This window comes from Oryzias latipes, chromosome 5 (assembly GCF_053564925.1).
Source record: "Oryzias latipes strain Hd-rR chromosome 5, Olatipes_Hd-rR_3.1".
NCBI classification, from domain to species: Eukaryota; Metazoa; Chordata; class Actinopteri; order Beloniformes; family Adrianichthyidae; genus Oryzias; species Oryzias latipes.
In genome coordinates, this window is record NC_136241.1 from 22,714,282 (window position 1) to 22,733,943 (window position 19,662).

The 19,662-nt window shown below is 40.2% G+C and overlaps 2 protein-coding genes across 2 annotated transcripts; both read left to right on the top strand.

The window, feature by feature from the left end:
- The first annotated feature begins 340 nt into the window (after positions 1 to 340).
- On the top strand, positions 341 to 7,488 carry LOC101158601 (chitinase-3-like protein 1). Its single transcript, XM_004068917.5, has 12 exons — positions 341 to 451; positions 660 to 717; positions 2,230 to 2,259; positions 2,340 to 2,544; positions 2,674 to 2,730; positions 2,824 to 2,989; positions 4,068 to 4,192; positions 4,346 to 4,469; positions 5,044 to 5,226; positions 6,661 to 6,777; positions 6,909 to 7,035; positions 7,126 to 7,488. Exons 2-12 carry the CDS (start codon positions 699 to 701, stop codon positions 7,353 to 7,355), a joined length of 1,383 nt encoding a protein of 460 aa, XP_004068965.1. The 5' UTR covers positions 341 to 451; positions 660 to 698; the 3' UTR covers positions 7,356 to 7,488.
- A 1,632-nt stretch (positions 7,489 to 9,120) lies between these two features.
- chia.1 (chitinase, acidic.1) lies at positions 9,121 to 18,983 on the top strand. Its single transcript, XM_004068918.5, has 12 exons — positions 9,121 to 9,253; positions 9,486 to 9,544; positions 11,150 to 11,179; positions 11,284 to 11,488; positions 13,252 to 13,308; positions 13,399 to 13,564; positions 14,467 to 14,591; positions 16,294 to 16,417; positions 16,851 to 17,033; positions 17,730 to 17,846; positions 17,981 to 18,107; positions 18,198 to 18,983. The coding sequence occupies exons 2-12, from the start codon at positions 9,526 to 9,528 to the stop codon at positions 18,404 to 18,406; spliced, it is 1,362 nt and encodes a 453-aa protein (XP_004068966.1). The 5' UTR covers positions 9,121 to 9,253; positions 9,486 to 9,525; the 3' UTR covers positions 18,407 to 18,983.
- The last annotated feature ends 679 nt before the right edge of the window (positions 18,984 to 19,662 follow it).

A 19,662-nucleotide genomic window follows, 5' to 3' on the forward strand; every position in this document is an offset into this window, starting at 1 on the left:
TTGACCTAACTTGAAACCATCCCAATAGTCCTGAAACATGCAGGTGCAGCTCAGGAGCTGGATTCCTCCCCCTGCATGGGTACCTTTAAAGTCTGAACTACAAAAATGTCAGACTACTCTTGTAACAACTTAAATTTATGAACTATTGCTTTTCCTTAAGGAATTGACTTTTCTGAATCTGTATTGCTGTTTTATTTTATTTTATGCTGTCTTGGCCAAGACCCGTAAAAATACACTTTTTTTCCCCAAAGTGTGAAAGGTGGACAATACATTTTTAAAAACCTCTGTCAGCAGTTGACTTACAAGTTCCTTAAAACGTGTAATGGCTTCCCATCATTCCGAGATTTTATCAGCTGAACCTTGCCACCCTCTATTAGTCATTAATGATTCTATTATAAATATGACAGGGGTGCGGCAATATCCCAGTCCGATCTGCTATTCTTCAAGAAAGGTATGATTGGTCACTTTGTGACAAAACCATCATTAAAGGGTTCCTGTTTTTAACGTGATATTTTAATACTTCATTATACACTGAATACTCTGTCATTGTTTGGAAAGGACAGGCATAGAAACATTGCCTAAACAATAAATGTTGATCAGCAGTGGCTGCTTTGAATTTGATCATTTTGACAGAAAAAATATGTTCTCTCATCTTCCAGATCTGCTGCAGGTAAGCGGTAGGAAGCTGGGACAAAAACATGGCAAGACTGCTCGCAGGTAAACACCCTCCATTTATTCAATCATTCATTCAGTCAGTCATTCTTTCTCTCATTTAGTCATTAGAGATTCATTTATTTTTTAAAGTAAATATCAATTTATGCGTCATTTCTGTGTTCCTTCCATCATTTCTTTCTTTCTTTGTAATTCTTTAGTTTATTCTGTCATTCACTTGTATGTAATTCTTCATTTAGTTATTTCTCGTTCTTTTCCTTGTCCTGTCTAGCAGTAAACACACAGACAAGTTGGACCGATTTTATTGTTACAACAAAAGTCATGTCGTCTTCGTCAACACAAAGTGTATTCTTGTATCACAATATGACAATAATAAGGATGAGCAAAAGAAGACAAAAAAAAAGAAAACAAAACTTAGTGAGATCTACACTAAACTGAATTGTGGGGAAAGTGCATCCCCACTGCATACCAGAATGTAAACTTTAAAAGTGTCAAACACGTGTTGTGCAAAATTTAAGGATGAATTATTTATTGTTTCATTGCATTATACATGGCTATGAGCCAACTGACTGGTTCTCTTCATTGTAACTTGCTTACTAGCAATTAAACAAAAATATTTTTCTGAATGTTTTAGTTTTTAACCGAAACAAAACCTTGACCAAAAAATCGAGATTTAAACCAAATCTCGAAAGCAAATTGTTGAATCCCTAGAAAGATCAAATGTATAATTATAAGGTCCTTTGAATAGGTTTGAAAAGAAGAAGAGTGAAGCAAAAAGCTAACTAAATTCTAGCACCTAGCATGCACAGTTTTTCTATATTTCAGTATTTAAGATGTAAACATTTACTAAAAAAATGCAAACATATAACAGTAATTAAAGCCCAAAGAATATAATTACTATTACTATTCCTATTAGTATCACAGCAAGCCACAAGTTCCCTGCTCTGCTCCATTCTGATGCATCTGCTAGCAGACAAATAGATCCATTACTGTCTTCCTTTTCCTCACCTGAGCTGGCTCAAAACTGTATGGCTGGATAGCTCCAATATTGCTCACCACTTTTGCTCCTAATAATAATGGGTTTGGGGTTGTGATGGAGTGTATGGCAGTGGTGAACAGATGATGGTAAGGGGGCGGGCTTACTCTGCGCCAACAGTCCCGCTCACAACTCCTCCGAGGCAAATTTCGAAAGGAACTCCTGCTGCTCTGCAAAAGCTTTCCTAAAAAAACAACTTAATTTTGGCTAAAATGGTATAATAAAAATTTAAAGAGCATTTGGAACGTTTTTACAATAAATCAAAAGATGATTGGAATGGGACTTCAAAATGCAGCAGCAATTATTTTCTCATCACACTTACTTTGCTCAAACAGGGCTAAAAGTGGTTTGGCTCTTGTGTTGTCATTGTGGTCATTAATCTGTCAGAAAAATATGAAAAAACATTTTTCCAAAGCTGCAAACATTTATCTCTGTTGCCAACAATCTCGCTTTTGAATATCAAGTTAGATAAAACAGATCAGTCTACAAAAAATTAATTCTGTTTTCTTGTGATTTTTCAGCGGCGTGTGCTCTGCTCACTCTGCACATCGGTGAGTTTATTCAAAATAGATTTACAAATATCTCAACAAAAGTTAAAAAGTCTTAGCCTGGTCCGTTCATCTGTTTTCAGCTTCATCTAGCAAGTTGGTGTGTCACATGACCAACTGGGCCCAGTACAGACCTGGTAGTGCTGCATTCACCCCAGAGAACATTGACCCATTCCTGTGCACCCATGTCATCTACGCTCTGGCCACCATCAACGACTTTAACCAGGTTGTCACTGTAGAGTGGAATGATCAGCAGATGTATTCCAGCCTCAACAGCCTCAAGAACATGTGAGCTCTCAAAGACCCTTTACGTTCTATCCAAAATACTAACTAACCCCGGTTAATGTGCATTTGTGCGAGCTACTGAAATCTGCCACAGATGTAAAACCAGAGTTTGGTTTCTCTGTGTGCCGCCAGAAATCCTGCACTTAAGACTCTGCTGTCCGTTGGAGGCTCTGTCAAAGGAATCAGCCCGTAAGTCCCGGTTTCACTCTAGTTACTGGAGTTTCCAGTACAAACTACAGCATCGTGACATCTGAAACCTTTTACTTTTTGTCTTAACTTCAGATTCATCGCTATGGTTGCCAAACCTGAGAGCCGTGCAGTCTTCATCAAATCTGCTATCAGCTTTCTACGCAACCACAACTTTGATGGGCTAAACCTGGCCTGGGAATATCCTGGACACAACGGCAGCCCAATGCAGGATAGAGAGAGGTTCACTCTGCTCGTTTCGGTAACACTCTCTCAACTCAGTAATTTAACTGCACTACTCGGAGGAAGAGCTATTTGTGCTGGAATGGATGTCATTGATCAGGAGTTTCTTCAGGCACTGGAAGTTTTTTCAGTCTCATAAAGACACAACACAGTCAGTATCTGGCTTAACCAGGGCTGTCCTTTGTCATGGTTCCAGTCATTAGTTCCAGTTATTCCAGTGACTAAATTGCCACCGGTCTTGACAGTGATGACCCCAATGATACTAGTGTCTTATGTTGTTGAAGTAACTGTGATTGTTGAACTATAGAATGTAGATGATACTTCCTGCCGTTGAAGTATCAAATTAGTAATACCTTGTCACTTGCGAAAAACATTAATAAATCTCTTGCTTTTATTGCTAATTGTGTAAATATCAGGACTAAAACCTAAATTGTTCTGAACGTATGTGTACTTTACATGTCTTCAATAATAATTAGTTGAAATAAAAATGTAGGACTAGAAAAATAAGTTTGAACTCTGTATCTTTCCTGGTGTCAGACTTTAGACCTATTTTTTCTATTATGCCAATTGTCGATTCAGGTTCTCATTTAGCCAGGTGACTTTGTGTTGAAGTTGAGTCATGGCATTTGCACTTAAAATCTTCTTTCTTTAAACCTTTCACCACTCATCCAAGTGGCTTCATAAGTCGGAGTGATGACGCCTATGATTAAATGTTTTAAGAAAGAAGACTTTAAATCCAGATGCCATGACTCAACTTCAAGACATACTGTAATGCCAATTAAAAGAAAATATCAACATCAGTACTAGATAGTTTTCCAACAAAAGTTCTGACGACCACTAATAGGGATGTCTTAAACGTGTGTCACCAGAGGTTGCCTACGCGGCAGACCCAGGACCATTTACGACAGCTCACGGTTAAGGGAATTAAGGTTTAGGGATCTCTGCCCAGATTCATTTCAGATAGGAATAAAGTATGGATGGAAGTAAAACACTTACATATTTTTGTTAAATCGTTTAAAAATAAAAAGTGTTGCGTATGTGGAATGATATCCAGAGGGATTCTGGATCCTAACAGTTTCCGTTTGTTGGGTGTTTAGGAGTTGTCCCAGGCATTCATAGATGAAGCCACGGAAATCAAAAAGGCGCAGCTTCTTCTTTCAGCCAATGTTGCGCCTCTACCCTCAACTGTCGACAAAGCATATGAGGTCAACAAGATTACACCGTAAGTTGGATTTCAGTGGTAATGTCTCCTCTTAATTTAATTATTTCTTTTCACACCATGAACAAAGCAGAAACTCCTAGGAAAAAAAAATGTTGGATATTATTGATATCATGTCTTTTTCGCATGATTGTTGCCTCTGTCCTGCTCATACAGTCATTTGGACTTCCTGAATGTCTTGACCTATGACTTCCATGGATCCTGGGAGCCAGTTACAGGACACAACAGCCCACTGTACCGCAGTGCCGTGGACACTGTCTCACAAATGCAGTACAACATTGTAAGATGAGCTCAACACTTTTTTTCACTGCATTGCTACTACAGTGAATTTATTATTTATTTATTGATTTATTACTATTTATTTACTCACATTTGCTCTTTTCTTAACCGTTAAAAATAGCAGAAATTACATCAAGACACTGTCTAAATAACTTGTCTCAGCAACTGGCCAAGATGTGTTTGGCCCCAACAAGCTCTATATCTGCAAAATTCTTTAAAGCATATTTTGACTGTTTTTCTTGTGGAAAAGCATAGTATATTCCTCCAGATATGGCTCAAATCTGTATTCGGTTTTTAGGCCTTTGACCTTTGCAGCCATTGTAATAGCCCATATGCTGTACTTGAAGAACAATGTTTGTAGAAGCCAACAGAAGAACTGCACTGACAAGTGCCAAAAACAGATAACTATCAAAACATTCTGTTTTCTGGGGTATGATCAATCAAAAAAAAGAACATGTCTAAAACAGTTATTTCCATTTTCTTGACTTTAAGGAAAATATGAATTAGCATTCATAAGAAAGAACATTTGTCCATTTAAATACATATATATTGTAATTTTTTGTCCGTTGACTTAGAATTCTTCAATATCCCACTGGCTGTCTTTGGGAGCCGCAGCTGATAAAATACTGTTGGGTTTCCCCACCTTTGGACGGACCTTTGAACTCAGTGGATCAGCAAATGGCCTGGGGGCCCTGGCCAATGGCCCTGCAGCTGCTGGACCCTACACCCGCACTGAAGGACTCTGGGGCTTCTATGAGGTTAAGTTTTGTTTCAGAAGAAAATGATGTACAAACTTGGCCCTGAAGTCTATTGCCCTTCCGTTTATCTCTACTGTGACTCATCTACCTCCATCCAAGACTGTCCAGTGCATTCTCCTTACTCACATCAACCACCCTAGAGTTTTCCCTCACTATAGATATCTATAAAACTCCTAAGCTCTGTACACACTAGGCATGTGTGACACGTTTCAAGAATGCGCTTTTGAATGTGCTTTAAGCATATATACAGTGTTCACAATGGACTGTTAAAAACCCAATACTAGTGCATGTACTCACAGTTGGAAGAGGCTTTGTGCAAAATGTTGAAGTGGTGCAAATCTCGTGAATCTTACTTCTGGCTTTTTCTTTCATAGCTCTATTCTGACATATCAAAGACTTGGTGTCATATAATTCTGGCCGGGCACAAACCACAATTATTAATTTGGTTATTATAAATTGTCGTGTACAACATCATTTATGTATCTGCTTTTGATGCATTCGTGCCAAACCATTGGGGGCGGTCGTGGTGCAGCGGAAGGGTGGTTGACCTCTGATCGGTAGATTGCAGGCTCAATTAACGCCTTGTCCGCTATAATGTTGAAGTGGTCTTGGGCAAGACACCACCTTGCCTCTGGGGGAAGATTGGGGCCAGTGTTCGGCAGCGGACCTGCTATCAGTGTGTAAATGGAACTGTGACTGTAAAAGCAATTTGGGCCTTCAAGGATGGTAGAAAAGCGCTATACAAGTATAAACCATTTCACACTTCCAAGTATTTAAAAGTACTGTCTGGAACAAGCAGAGAATTTATCTTGCGGAGCTGACAGACTTCGTTGCCAAGCTACTCTGAGTTAAGGGAAAGGTTGCTCCATGATCAAAAAGCTACAAACCTGGTCAAAAAGTTGCAACTTTCATCAATCCCACAAATAGCACCTTTATCTGCATCCTCAGCTAGCCATGCAACAAAACCAACCAGACCAGCCAGAGGCACAATGCCAATGGTTCTGGCTGGCCTGGTTCTATAAGAAGGAAATGTCAGATCTGTCCAAACAGTAAGGACAGCTGACAACTCACTCATTTTAATGTCAAAGTTCCTAAACTTAAAGCTTCTACTCTTAAGTCCCACTCTCCCGCCTTTCCTTTCCCCTCTCTGATTCAAACATGCCTTCTTCTGCTCCTTCTTCTAGAAATGTCCTTGTGGCTCTAAAACACCAGACCACATCTAAACCAGTTTAGAAGTTTTTTGTGTGATTTGCATCATTAATTTGATGTTGGTTTTAAATTGGATGTTTTTCCTGACACAATCCTAATCTGAATTTGGGTCAGAACATTAAAGCTCTGGATTGTGCTCTCTTGTGGTTGCATTGAGGGTTGACTTTTCAACTCCCATATGATGTACTCTGTTCCTATGTGTTAATTGTAATTTTATGTTTGCAGGTCTGTGACTTCACCAATAGTGCAACTGTTTCCTGGATCAACGAACAGGCAGTACCTTATGCAACCTACGGAAAGGCTTGGGTGGGCTATGATGACCAGCGCAGCTTTTCCTCCAAGGTAACCAAGAGTTCCTCTTTTTGCCTACAGACAAAATGAATTTTTCTGTTTCTCCAGTTCAAAGTTTATTCCACAGAGTTCCAGCTGCTGATGTGTCTAAAATTTTGTTTCTCTGTTATTTTGCTTGGTAGGTTCAGTGGATGACTGCCAACAACTTGGGAGGTGCTCATGTGTGGACTCTGGACATGGATGACTTCAGAGGGTCTTTCTGCTCAGATGAAGCTTACCCGCTCATCAACCACCTCAGAATGTCCATGGGTAAATGCTGAAGACATGTTCACTCTTTTCACTGCCATGTTTTTTTTCCTCCTTCTCAGTAAGTAAATTAACTTTTTGTTGGTTGTAAAGGTTTTGCTCCAAAACCAACCACAACTCCACGCCCCACCACCACCAAAGATCCTATTGCTGAATTCTGCTATGGTCGCCCTGATGGACTTTATGAGAACCCAGCTGATAAGACCAGTTACTTCCAGTGCTACCTGGGAAATACCTACTTGCACCACTGCCAGCCTGGTCTCATCTACTGGGACTCCTGCAAGTGTTGTGACTGGCCTGCAAAAGCATCACCTATTAAATGAAACCTGTTGCCCCATGCTTGTGGATGACAGTCGTTGCTTTGTTGCTCAAACGCCTTAGAATTATTCATCCACATTGGTAATCTTATACTGTTAAGCACAAAATAAAAATAAAGAAGATATACATACGTAAAAATAATTGTTGGATCTTTTTCTTAAACAAACAAAACTATTGCACATTTGCACCAAGATTATGCTGGATTATCTGTGTGTTCCATTTCTGTGTTTGCTTTTTGCTTACATTTATTCATCCATGATAATTTGGTAATTATTTAAAAAGCAAACAAATATATAAGACAATAAAATTATATTTTGCATTACATTCCCCTTTTAACAAAGGATAAAAATAAACTAAGGAGGCCAATTTGAGGCAAATTTGTTGAAGGCTCTTGTGCTATTTGTTGTAAGCCTGGGGTGGCTAGGATGCTCACCGTCTTTTTGCAGCACCAACATACATTGTAAAATATTCTTATGGATCCGTTGTGTGAAGGGCCCAAATGCAGGAGAACTTTATTGACTGAAACCAAAACTTTAAGAAATAAACTCAAACATGACGTAAAGCAAAAAACCTAAAAACTACATGAGACAGGTGCCAAACAAAGTACCCAACCCAGAGCAATTGAAAAACATGAACTTGGATGGAGAGAGTGAGAATTAACAAAAACAGAGACAGCTTAGCGTTGTTAAAGTGGTTCTATGCATGCATATTTTAATATGTATAGGCCTGTCACTGTATGCGAAAGGCTACATTTCTGTCCTACATCTTACAATTTAAGGTTAAGTCTTGTGTTCTGTGGATATCTCCTCTACTCTTTCTGTTATACAGTATGTGGGTTTCTGCACAATTCCCTTCCTCCTAGCTTAGTTTTTCTTTCCTGATTTCTTTTGTTGATATGATTTCCAATAATTATTTAAGTGTGAAGAAGTTTGCTAATGTTATTATGTATTATCTATTACGTTTATATTCACAGAAAAAACATGTGCATTATACAATTACAGATTATTTTTTATCTATTTAGTTGTCCACGCCTCTATTTGGTGCATTGCGATTCATGCATTGTCCCTCGTTCCCACTCCCCTCCGAGGGAGCGGGAGTGATTCCAGATGCCAGTTGGCCCTCCGTGCTCCTGCCCGGGGCTGTGGACCCTACCTCTGGCTCGTCTTGCGCCCCCAGCCGTCCCCAAACTCATCTGGATGAAGCCCATCTGCTAGACTATTTAAACGTGTGGTTGTAGAGTTAAATAAGCTGGAATCCAAGGGCAGGGATGCCAAGTTTAGACATGTCACTTTAGTTTAGATTAGCCATTACCTATCGAATTCTATGACTTCATGTTCTTTATGATTTCATGTTGTTTGCAATTACCGGTATGAAGCCCATTGAGACGGCTACTGTTGTAATATTGGGCTGTACAAATAAAATTGAACTGAATTTAATTGAATTGAATTCTTATCAATGTTTATTAACATATTTCTAGTTTATTGTAAGTTGCATTATTATTCCCATTCATCAGAGCTGACAAAGTTAAGGTGGGTCGCTTCAGGCTTTCATAAAGTGGTTGCAAAGTCTTGACCTTACTCAGGTTAAAGTCCAACAATTGTACAAGCTGCATCTGGCAGGAGCAGCCTCAATGATGTTTACCTGTTATTCATTTATAAAGGTGTGAAATTCACTGAGGACACTGTCATCCCTGTTGGTCTAGTTTCCCAGAAGACGGCTTTATCTCTGTTCTTTCAAACGGAAGTTCTTTAAAGTCTGCCGCAAAGCCGCACTGATGGCCTCTCATCAATCCCAGATCTAATCAGCTGAACTTTGCTCCCTTCCATTAGTCATTAATGACTGAAATATAAATATGACTGGAGTCTAGAAAGCACTGACTCTGATCTGCTTCTCTTCGAGACAGGTATGATTGGTTATTTTCAGCTGGAAACTGAAGAAAGCAAGGCCATGCAGCCTTCTGTCATTGCTACAAAGTGCAATGGCCAGCAATTAATACCTGCATTAGTTATTGGTGGGGGCATTTTAGTTGAAGGTTTTTCTGAGATGTCAGGCAGAGAAATTTTGATTGATCAGTAATGTCGATCAGCAGCGGCTGCGTTGAGTTTGATCGTTCTGACATAAATAATCTTTTTCAGATTTACAGCAGAAAAGCAGCTGGAAAGCAGAGACGGAAACATGGCAAGACTGGTTGCAGGTGACAAATGAAGCAATTAACAAATATATAAAAGAAAAGACATTAAGAATATTTCTAAAACGGTTTGTTTAATGACTGCATGAAACAGTCGTTTTCTGTGCAAATAAATAAAAGATATCCAGCAGAAATTTAGCAGGATGTGATGCTGTATTAAAGAAGCAGCTACGAATATGTTCAGAGCCATGATGTGAAACGCGCATCAAATACGATATCACATAACTTTTGTCAGCATGCATTGGACTACAGTGAGGAAGATGTTGATAGTCGGTGACCTTTCACCTCTAGTGGATGCTGTCCCTCGTCACTAGCGTCACAAGTTCTGGCGGGAATGTGCTGTTATTGCTCAGGCTCTGTTGCAGAGCCACAGGAAGACAGTGGACTAAACAGTGTATGACATGTGCCCTTTTTGGTTAAATAAAGATGCAAGATGCAGCAACACTTTGGATCATCTGTAGAGGTTTTATTTCTGCAGATGGAAGAGAGGTTCTGATGCATTTTCATCAGTCAAGCACAAGCCTCCACCTTTTATATACAAATTGATGCAAACCATGATGTTTTCAAATTTTGCACAACTGATGTACTGGTTATAGGAGGTTGCAATTCTCCACTGGCTCTTGCTAAAAAGTCTGGTTTTACAGCAAAAATAAAGCTATGCACACCCTGCTGTACACTTTTACTGTATTTTTATTACTTTGTTTCCTTTTTTGAAACTGTGGAGGTGGGTTACATCAGCAGTAACACTTTTCTGATATTTTTGGAACGTTGTTAACATAGGAAGAGTAATATGTCAATGTGCCTGTCAAATATCAGGCTTCATTTTCATTCTTGAAAAATCCTATAAGTGACATGGGTTTAGTTATATGTCCACGGACAACCAGGATGAGGAGGGTGTTGGGATGCTTGGGGGTTTTAAGTCCCTCATTCTAGAGAGAAAAAAAAGGCGGCTGACGACTTTCACCTTTAAACTAAAGAACCTGAAAATTCATTAGATTCAGAGCTATGGGTGGAGATGAGAGGACTATATGAGAGACTTGAATGTGCAGAAAAAATATCCTTGGTGCCAACCTTGTCATGGTATTCTTCTCCCATTGCCATGGTGACGTCTTTGAAATACATAAGCAGCTCTGATACTAAGCAAGTGCAGATTTTTTTTTTGTTTGTTTCGTTTCGCTATGCAGATCACAGTGTGACCTGCTTTTCCTGAGTTACTCTGTATATAGTAAAGCTAAAATAACAACCATGGTCAGCAGCATGAGGTTTGTTTAGATGAATGCTCATGTCTCTGAATATGATAAGAAGGCTGTTAAATTCGGGAAGGATGGACAGGCAGGATCAACACAAAAGATACTTCCTGGTTGGGTTGAAAGGGGTGGTTGTGCACAATGGTTTTGACAATGACTTTGGCTGGTTTAAAACTGTCTGATTTAAAATCCAGACACTAACACAAGCAAAAGATCAGAAATTCCACTTCTATTTTAAGCAACCACTGAATATTCACAAAAATGAACCTAGACACGCTCCTTTTTCCATCTAACTCAACAGATGGTTCTGTGAGAGACATCATCCTTCAATGATTGTTTTCTTTTTTGTTTTCCTGTTTTTCAGCGGTATGTGTTCTGCTCACTCTGCACATCGGTAAGTAGAAGATTCTGATCTCACTTTATTCTTTTCCTAGATAAATCCCTCAAAATTTCATGACAGAATTAAAGTTTTACCATTGTCTTGACGTCTGTCTTCAGCTTCATCTAACAAGCTGGTGTGTCACATGACCAACTGGGCCCAGTACAGACCTGGTAGTGCTGCATTCACCCCAGAGAACATCGACCCATTCTTGTGCACCCATGTCATTTATGCTCTGGCCACCATCAACAGCTTCAACCAGATCACCCCCATTGAGTGGAACGATCAGCAGATGTATTCCAGCCTCAACGGACTCAAAAACATGTGAGTTACCCATGTCCGCTGACTGTGTGAAGGGCGCCGCCTGCAGCAACACCAGAGGTGTATCAATTCATTTTACCTACCATTTGATTTATATCATAATTTGTTGTTGCTGATTCGATTCATAATCGTTATTGGTTCATTTTTAATTATCCGATTTGATCTGATTAACTGACCTAAAATCGATCAAGTACATCTTTAGCCAGAAATTCCACCAGTTTGGCTCAGAGATAAATATTTGCGGACTGAACAGCGCAGATGAAGTTTTCCAGATTCTGCGATTTCTTGCAAGATAATCATGTGTAAATTAAAAATGTGTAAAAACAAACAAATTACAAACAAACAACAAACAAGAATTAATGGAAAATCCATTCACATTTTAATCTCATACTTACGTTCAGATAACTGTTGTATATCTACATCAAAATAATAATTCAAACCAATGAACATAATAAGAGCGTTTATGGTCATGTATGGTCACACGTCTTTGCAATATTCAGTCTTTCCACACATTGGACAGTAATGATTGCTTGATCAGTTTTTGCTGCCATCACATGTATGTTGTCTGCTGTGATGACATTTGGTAGTTTTTAAGTTTAATTAAAATAAGCCTGTCGTACCTCCATCCAAATGGTATTTTCCAACATTTATATTATTTCATTTTTAACAATTTTATAATTGTATGGGTCAACTCGATTAACAACTTGCATCAGACAGACTCTTCTTGTTGCATCGGTTGGATCATAGGAATCCAAATCAATTGAATCAGTTAATTCAAAAGGGGCCCAAGTCCAAAATTTTACAAAATAGAGATTTTACATGATTTTGTGCAAAATTTCCCAAGTTCGTGGTAAAGTATTGACTATGCTTGACATTTTAAATGCATTAAGTGCAAAATTCCTAGACTTGGGCTGTCTTGCATGGGTTTTGCTTTATCCCATAGATGGCAGCACTAGTTATCCAATATGGCAGCGCCCCTGTTTAATTCAAGAAGGGCCCCAAGTCCAGAGACTTTAGTTTGCTAGTCCTCTGAAATTATTAAAGTGAGGTGCTTCATATTTTTAAAGCATTTGAAACTATGAACTGGTGCTTAATCTGGGTAAAGTATTAATCATTTGATGTGGCTTCCCTTTAAGCTGTGCAATTAAAACAATTTCCTGGAAAAATAAACCTCTTGGATTTATGCCCCTTTTGAACTAACCGATTCACTTCATTGATGCTAGCCAGCCCACTGTCTTTGCCCACTTAAGCCAATGTAGGCAAACACAGGTGGGGCCACCACAAAAAAACTGCACTCAAACCCAACCATTTCCTGTCCAATTTTAAATCATTCAGGGGCCCACTTAGCCTTGCTGGCTGGGAAAAAGAAACTTTGAACAAGAAAATAGAAAATACATTGTTTTCAGTTTAGTTTAGACTTAACTGGTGGATTTAGGCAGGAACACAAACACAATGTTGCCTAATATGAAAATGAAATAGAAAATGCAACAAACCAAATGTTGGAATTGGTTTATTCCAAGCAATCAAGATTAATAGCTTGAAAGGGATGGGAAGAAGCAAACTTAAATACTCCCATACCTATTAATTAAAAAATCCAACAAACCACAAAATTGAAATTAAGATTATCATCATTGATAATTCAGCTGTAGTAAATCAGGTAGTAAATTTTATTTCTTTGTCAGCTGGAATCTAAATTAGATTATTTTAATCAACCTGAGCTTGAGATTGAAATTATTGTGAGTGAAATGATTATTCTCTGTATTCAGCAATCCTGCACTGAAGACCCTGCTTTCTGTTGGAGGCACCGTAAATGGAGTCAGTCCGTAAGTCCCGGTTTCAATTTGGTTACCAGTTTTCTGCTCAAACTCATTCAAATCTGACACCTGAAACGGTTTACTTCTTATTCACACCAGATTCATTGCCATGGTTGCCAAACCTGAGAGCCGTGCAGACTTCATCAGATCTGCCATCACCTACCTGCGAAGCCACAACTTTGATGGGCTAAACCTGGGCTGGGAATATCCTGGACACAATGGGAGCCCAATGCAGGATAGAGAGAGGTTCACCCTGCTACTCTCGGTAAGCTTTTGAGTAGGGCCAGCTCATGGAGTTACTCTCAATCTAAAAGTTACTAACTTACTTTTATCCATCTATTCATTCTTTATCTCCATTAAGCTTTATCCTATTCGGGGACACAGATTGGGGGATTCAGTGAAGTTTATCCAGGTTAACACAGGGTGAAGAGACAGTACAGCCTGGACATGTTGCCAGTCCATAACAGAGCCACATACAGATACAGACACCTCTCTCTAAATTTAGATGCAGCAAAAAAATCAGTGGAAATTACTTTTGGACTGTGGGAAAAAAAAGGGGCCATGCAAACTCCGCAGAAAGGACTACTGACTGATAATAGAATATTCCTATGGCAAGCACTATCTCAAATCAGAAGGAAGCATGTTAAAAGGACATACCCTTTCCACTGAAAGCGGCTCGGGAGAATATGAATGTTTGATGCAAGACCACATAGTTTTATGGAGACATCTGTTTGGTCAGTTTATAACTTGAATAACTTGCACTACAGCAAAAATATTATGAAAAAAAATTAAATTAGCAAGAACACGTTAAAGTTATCAGAGCAAGTATAGTAATTCTGACACATATAATGACTGAGTAATTAATAGATATCTATGGAGTTTTGGCTTTTTGGGACTGTACTTCCTATTTGATACGGGAGAGGGGGGGTCATGGTCACTCAGTCCTGTTTTCTTAAATAGTCAATGGAAAAGACTCAGACATATTTTGAATAAAGAGATGTGTTTTTGTATAAAAAACAGTCTAATAGCACTGACAGTATATTTTGACTACATCGGTGTAAATGGCATTTGATGACCTGATTTGTGTTGAGTTAATGAGTTGTACAAGTGAGATGATTTTTAAATAAAAGCCTGGAACTGAGCATTTTCTGTCTGTTGGGCTTCCAGGAGTTGTCCCAAGCCTTCGAGGATGACGCAAGAGAAAACAGGAAGACGCGTCTAATGCTGTCAGCCAATGTGGCTGCGATACACACAACCGTCGACAGAGCATATGAGGTCAACAAGATTGCATCGTAAGTTTGGTGTCACTTGACGTGTTGTTTTCCAAACAGCATCAAGATAAAATGGCCCAATAGAACATCAATGGTTGTTTTGCGGTCTGTTATAACACTCAACAGGATGTTTGAAAGTGTCCAGAAAACACAGATTTTCTGAGTCTCTCCATAACTTTAAACTGTGATTCTGTACAGAATCCGAACAGAGGGTTTCAAAGATGATATGACCGGTGTATTTATTTCCATGGATGAAACAGAGGAATTGAATTTGAGCTGGAATTTTAACCGCACCTTAGACATTTAGGGCCCCTTGGTGGGGAGGGTGAAGGGACATCACTGTGAGAAATCAGGAGATGTCCCCTTAGTGCCCTACCCGCCAATTTTAACTGCACCCCCCTTAGTACACACACCCCTCCCCCTTCAATATATACATTCCAACATAAACACACACACATGCACACACACACCCTCTCAAACACACATACACGCACACACATTTTGCAAGGAAGGTGGGACCTGGGTCCATCTGTCCCCTACCCCTTCCCTGGTGGGGGGTGCGGGCCCCTTGGCGATGGCGGCCGTGTCCCTTGGGTGCCGGCTCCCTGGGCCCGGCGGTGCTCTCTCCGCACGGTGGGGGGGTTCATATTACACCTGAGCCGGGGGTGTTCGTGTCCCTGGGGGGTGGGTCCTGGTCCTTGCCCCTGAGCGCTGGGCCCCGCCAAACTTCCAACATGGCCGAGCCTGGTCGGGCCATATTTATAACACCCCTTGTGGGCCACCCTTTTTTCCCCTCCTGGGCGGGGGCGGCGGGCCCCTGCCTTGCTCCTCCCTGGACCAACCGTGGGCCGGGTGGGTGGCTGCCTGGAGTGCGGAGCGGGTCTCCCTTGGGGGGTCCTGGTTCGTACCTGGGGATGGGGCGGGGGGATGCCCGGAACTCCTGCGTGGTGGTGGGGTGCTCGTCTGGGGCTGTGGGCGTCCTTGTCCGGTGGGGCCCTGCGTTGGGCTCTTCCGGCGCGGCGGGGGGGCTGCTTTCCTGGCTGGGCTGGCGCGGCGCTCTCTTTCCCTCCGCGCCTCCCTGCTCTCTGGCTCTGGGGGCCTCGCGGCGGTCCTGCTGGCCCTGGCCTGGGTGGCGGTCCTGGTCACCCGGGGGGCGGTTGTTCCCTGCCTGTTCCCGTGTGGCGTTGGGGGAATTCCAGCTGCCGCTGCTGCTGTGGTGGGGTCTGGGTGTGGGGGTGGCTGGTCGCTCCTCCTCCTTCTTTTCACATTCCACCATCCATTTTAGAAGAACATAAACACTCACCTGAGCACAGGTGTTAGCTCACCTTTGCACTTATAGTTTGCATGATTGAATGAATGGAAGATTTCACACTAGTTGGTTTAAAGGCATAGGTATGCGTTCGTGAACATTATCTGTTTTGTGTACATGTTGACCTGTGAACATTTTTTGCAGCTAGCAGGTGTGTTGATAATATTTGAGTGTGTGTGAACAGGCCCCGCCCTTTTTGTACTACATTTGAACTGTACCGTAATGATAAACAACCAGTAAACCTGTCTGCTCTAAAAAAAAATAAAAAGAATTTGAGCTGGAAAAATGGTTCTTCTGGTTTCAATGATAGACAGGGATGGCTCCGCCACTTCTGCATCAAACATGACCTCTCCGTCTAAATCAACTTGACCTGATTTTCTTGAGTAACTCTGCTGCTGTTTTGACTCTTCACAGCCACACTGACTTCCTCAATGTGATGACTTATGATTTTCATGGATCCTGGGAGCCCTATACAGGACACAACAGTCCACTGTACGGCAGTCCTGTGGACTCGGGTTCACAGATTCATTACAACATAGTAAGGACACATAAACCATGAAAACTCTGTTGTTTCAATCAGTTTATTTGTTTACATGTTTTAGTCCAATAAATCTGAAAAGAGATTAAAGGACATGAGAGTATCTGGTCAATGCTTTCAGACCATTTAAGCATCTGCTCTCTGGCTTAGAGGACCATTTAAGTTGTAGAAAAATCGTAAAAGACAAAAGGTTAGAGAAAGATAGAGCAGAAAATTTGTGTAAAATGTCTGCAAATGCATCTTTTTTTTAACAAACCTCATGACCCTTTTGACTTTTGAATCCATTCATTAATGGATTGGCATCAAATGGTCCTTTTCTTGAAGACATTATTGACTTTTAAGAATTGGTTGATTACATTTACACCACAGTAGATCTGACTCAACATCGACTTTATGCCTAATATCATCTATCTCCATTTTCTCTTGACTTTAGAACTCCTCAATATCCCATTGGCTATCTCTGGGAGCACCAGCTGAGAAACTGCTTCTTGGTTTCCCCACCTATGGAAGAACCTACCGTCTGAGCAGTGCTGCTAATGGCCTGGGGGCACCATCAAACGGCCCCGCAGAGGCTGGACCTTACACTCGCACTGCCGGTTTCTGGGCCTTTTATGAGGTAACCTTTTGTCTTTATGCACTTAACCTGCTCAGATGATCAGACTATTTTTCTAAATTCCAAAATTAAACAATTTAAAAAGAAAATATTAACATCTGATAATTTCTGATAAATTCAGCTACTTTAAAGAAAAGTCCACTGTCTTTTATTTCTATATCTTTAGATACTCCCATCATATAAGTTAAACTTCAAACTTTTAAGATGGAAACTTTTTATGTATATAAAAGGATTCAAAGTAGTTATCCAAAAATGAGGTTTGACCTTTTAAGTTCCGTGTCATATGTGTACTCTGCTCCCACAGGGTTAACTTTTGTATGTCGGATGCTCTTCTTGATACTATCCCCAACATTAATCCAGACTTGGGTCAGAACATTAACCCTTGTGCTATCTTAGATGACCCCACCCTTACTTTGACGTGTTATTCCTACCATGACAAAGGTGGATAAAGGTGGAAAGATTTCATGTAATCCATGGACAACAGTGAAGATCACAAATCATTGAAGAAAAAAGGTTCAGAGCACTGTCTAGTGGGTCTAGATGACCCAACTCCCAATGTTAAAGTGCCTAGGAGAGCACAAAGGTTAAACTCTGGACTATGGCCCCTTGTATTTGTATTGAGCATGGACTTTTCAGGTCTCGTGTTACCTGTGTAATCTGCCCCCCCATTTGTCACTTTGTGAATTATTACCTTTCCAGGTCTGTGACTTCACAAATAGTGCAACTGTTTCCTGGATCAGCGAACAGGCAGTACCTTATGCAACCTACAGCAATGCTTGGGTGGGCTATGATGACCAGCGCAGCTTTTCCTCCAAGGTAACCAAGAGTTCCTCTTCTCGTCTCCAGTCTCCCCTGCCTTTTTTTGTTCCTCCAGTTCACAGTTTCTTCCACAGAGTCCCAGCTGCTGCTGATGTGTCTAAAATTTTGTTTCTCTGTTTTTTGCTTGGTAGGTTCAGTGGATGACTGCCAACAACTTGGGAGGTGCTCATGTGTGGACTCTGGACATGGATGACTTCAGAGGGTCTTTCTGCTCGGATAAAGCTTACCCACTCATCAACCACCTCAGGATGTCCATGGGTAAGTGCTGTAGACGTGTACACTCCTCTCACTGCCGTGTTATGTTTTTCCCTTCTCAATAAGTAAATTAACTTTTTGTTGGTTGTAAAGGTTTTGCTCCAAAACCAACCACAACTCCACGCCCCACCACCACCAAAGATCCTATTGCTGAATTCTGCTATGGTCGCCCTGATGGACTTTATGAGAACATCGCTGACAAGACCAGCTACTTCCAGTGCTTTAATGGAAACACCTTTCTGCACCGATGCCCATCTGGCCTGATTTACTGGGACTCCTGCAAATGCTGCAACTGGCCCTAAACTGCAGGAGCATCCGTTTTAACAGCCAGCCGCTCCATGCTTATGGATGACGGTCATTGTTTCGTCCTATAATACCTTCATTTCTACATTGATTAGCTCATGCTGTCTAACTCCAAAAGCAAGAAAAGATAAATCAGTAAGAATAGGTATTTCAGTAGGTCAATGATCTAAAAAAAAATGTAACCGTTAAATTGAGTTCCTGTGTTTAACATAAGATTAAGTTTATCTGAATTTTAATGTATTCATGGAATCTTAATTTATTAAAAGTTTTTCTTGCATGTCGGCATTCACTTTAGCCAAAGTTTGTGAGAAGAAAATGTGCATTAAAAATAAAAAATGCAATTAGATTCAGATTTTGATACCCTAAAGATGTACAGGAAAACATTGAAGCACTGGATCCCTTGAAACAGTCATTTAAAAGTGTTCCTCTTCAAATTCATCGGTGAAATCTCTGCTGAGTAACAGGAGAAAAATTTTTGTTACATAAAAAAAAGTTAAATGACTCCTTTATTTCAGCTTTTAATTGTCACTACAATTTGGAACATGTTGTAAAGTGGAAATAAATGCTTCATTTCTGCTTCTTCTCTTGCTGTTTTTATTTGTTATCCAGATAACAAGAGTAAAAGTCTCAGTTTTTTTTAATTGAGCTTCAGAGATGCTGAAAAAAAATTAACAGTCTAATAAAACAACCAGCAGGGAGCGCAATAATCAGCGTTTGCGATGTATAATGTTTACTGTCTCCTCTGCCATAAATATACCCAATAAAGTTTACCAAATAAATTTAGCAAATAGCAGCTGTCAATTTTTGACAGTAATATTTTAAATAAAAATATATAAATGACAACACATATCACACATATTATTCACATATTATCTTTTTTTATATTATTATATCTTGATATTTGTTCCTAATTAGCATGGGAAAAAGCACCACACAAAGAACGGTCAAAATAAATGCAAATAAAGTTTAATTCAAAGAAGAAGCCCCCCTTTTGGTGTGGTGCCTTCACTTATTACAGAAAAAACCCTTTGGAAGTTTTTGAAGCAAATGGCAATAGTACTGTAGAGGGCGCTCTCCGGGGAGGCATTCAGGAGCAGGAGGACGCTGTCCTGAACAATGAATTATATCACTAGAAGAGACATCACGTGATTCCTCATGGGAGGAAAGCACCACCATCTTGGTAAGGTCAAGTCACTGTTGCAGTGCATGCATGTGAACTCTTTTTTTGCAAAATGCCGGTTCATTGTGCAAGTTT

Bases quoted from the DNA above. Each gene is read 5' to 3' on its own strand.
- LOC101158601 (XM_004068917.5), top strand. The intron at 2,545-2,673 runs GTGAGCTCTCAA...GTGTGCCGCCAG, and splicing joins CTCAACAGCCTCAAGAACAT to AAATCCTGCACTTAAGACTC. The intron at 4,470-5,043 runs GTAAGATGAGCT...CCGTTGACTTAG, and splicing joins CACAAATGCAGTACAACATT to AATTCTTCAATATCCCACTG.
- chia.1 (XM_004068918.5), top strand. The intron at 11,180-11,283 runs GTAAGTAGAAGA...GTCTGTCTTCAG, and splicing joins TCTGCTCACTCTGCACATCG to CTTCATCTAACAAGCTGGTG. The intron at 16,418-16,850 runs GTAAGGACACAT...TCTTGACTTTAG, and splicing joins CACAGATTCATTACAACATA to AACTCCTCAATATCCCATTG.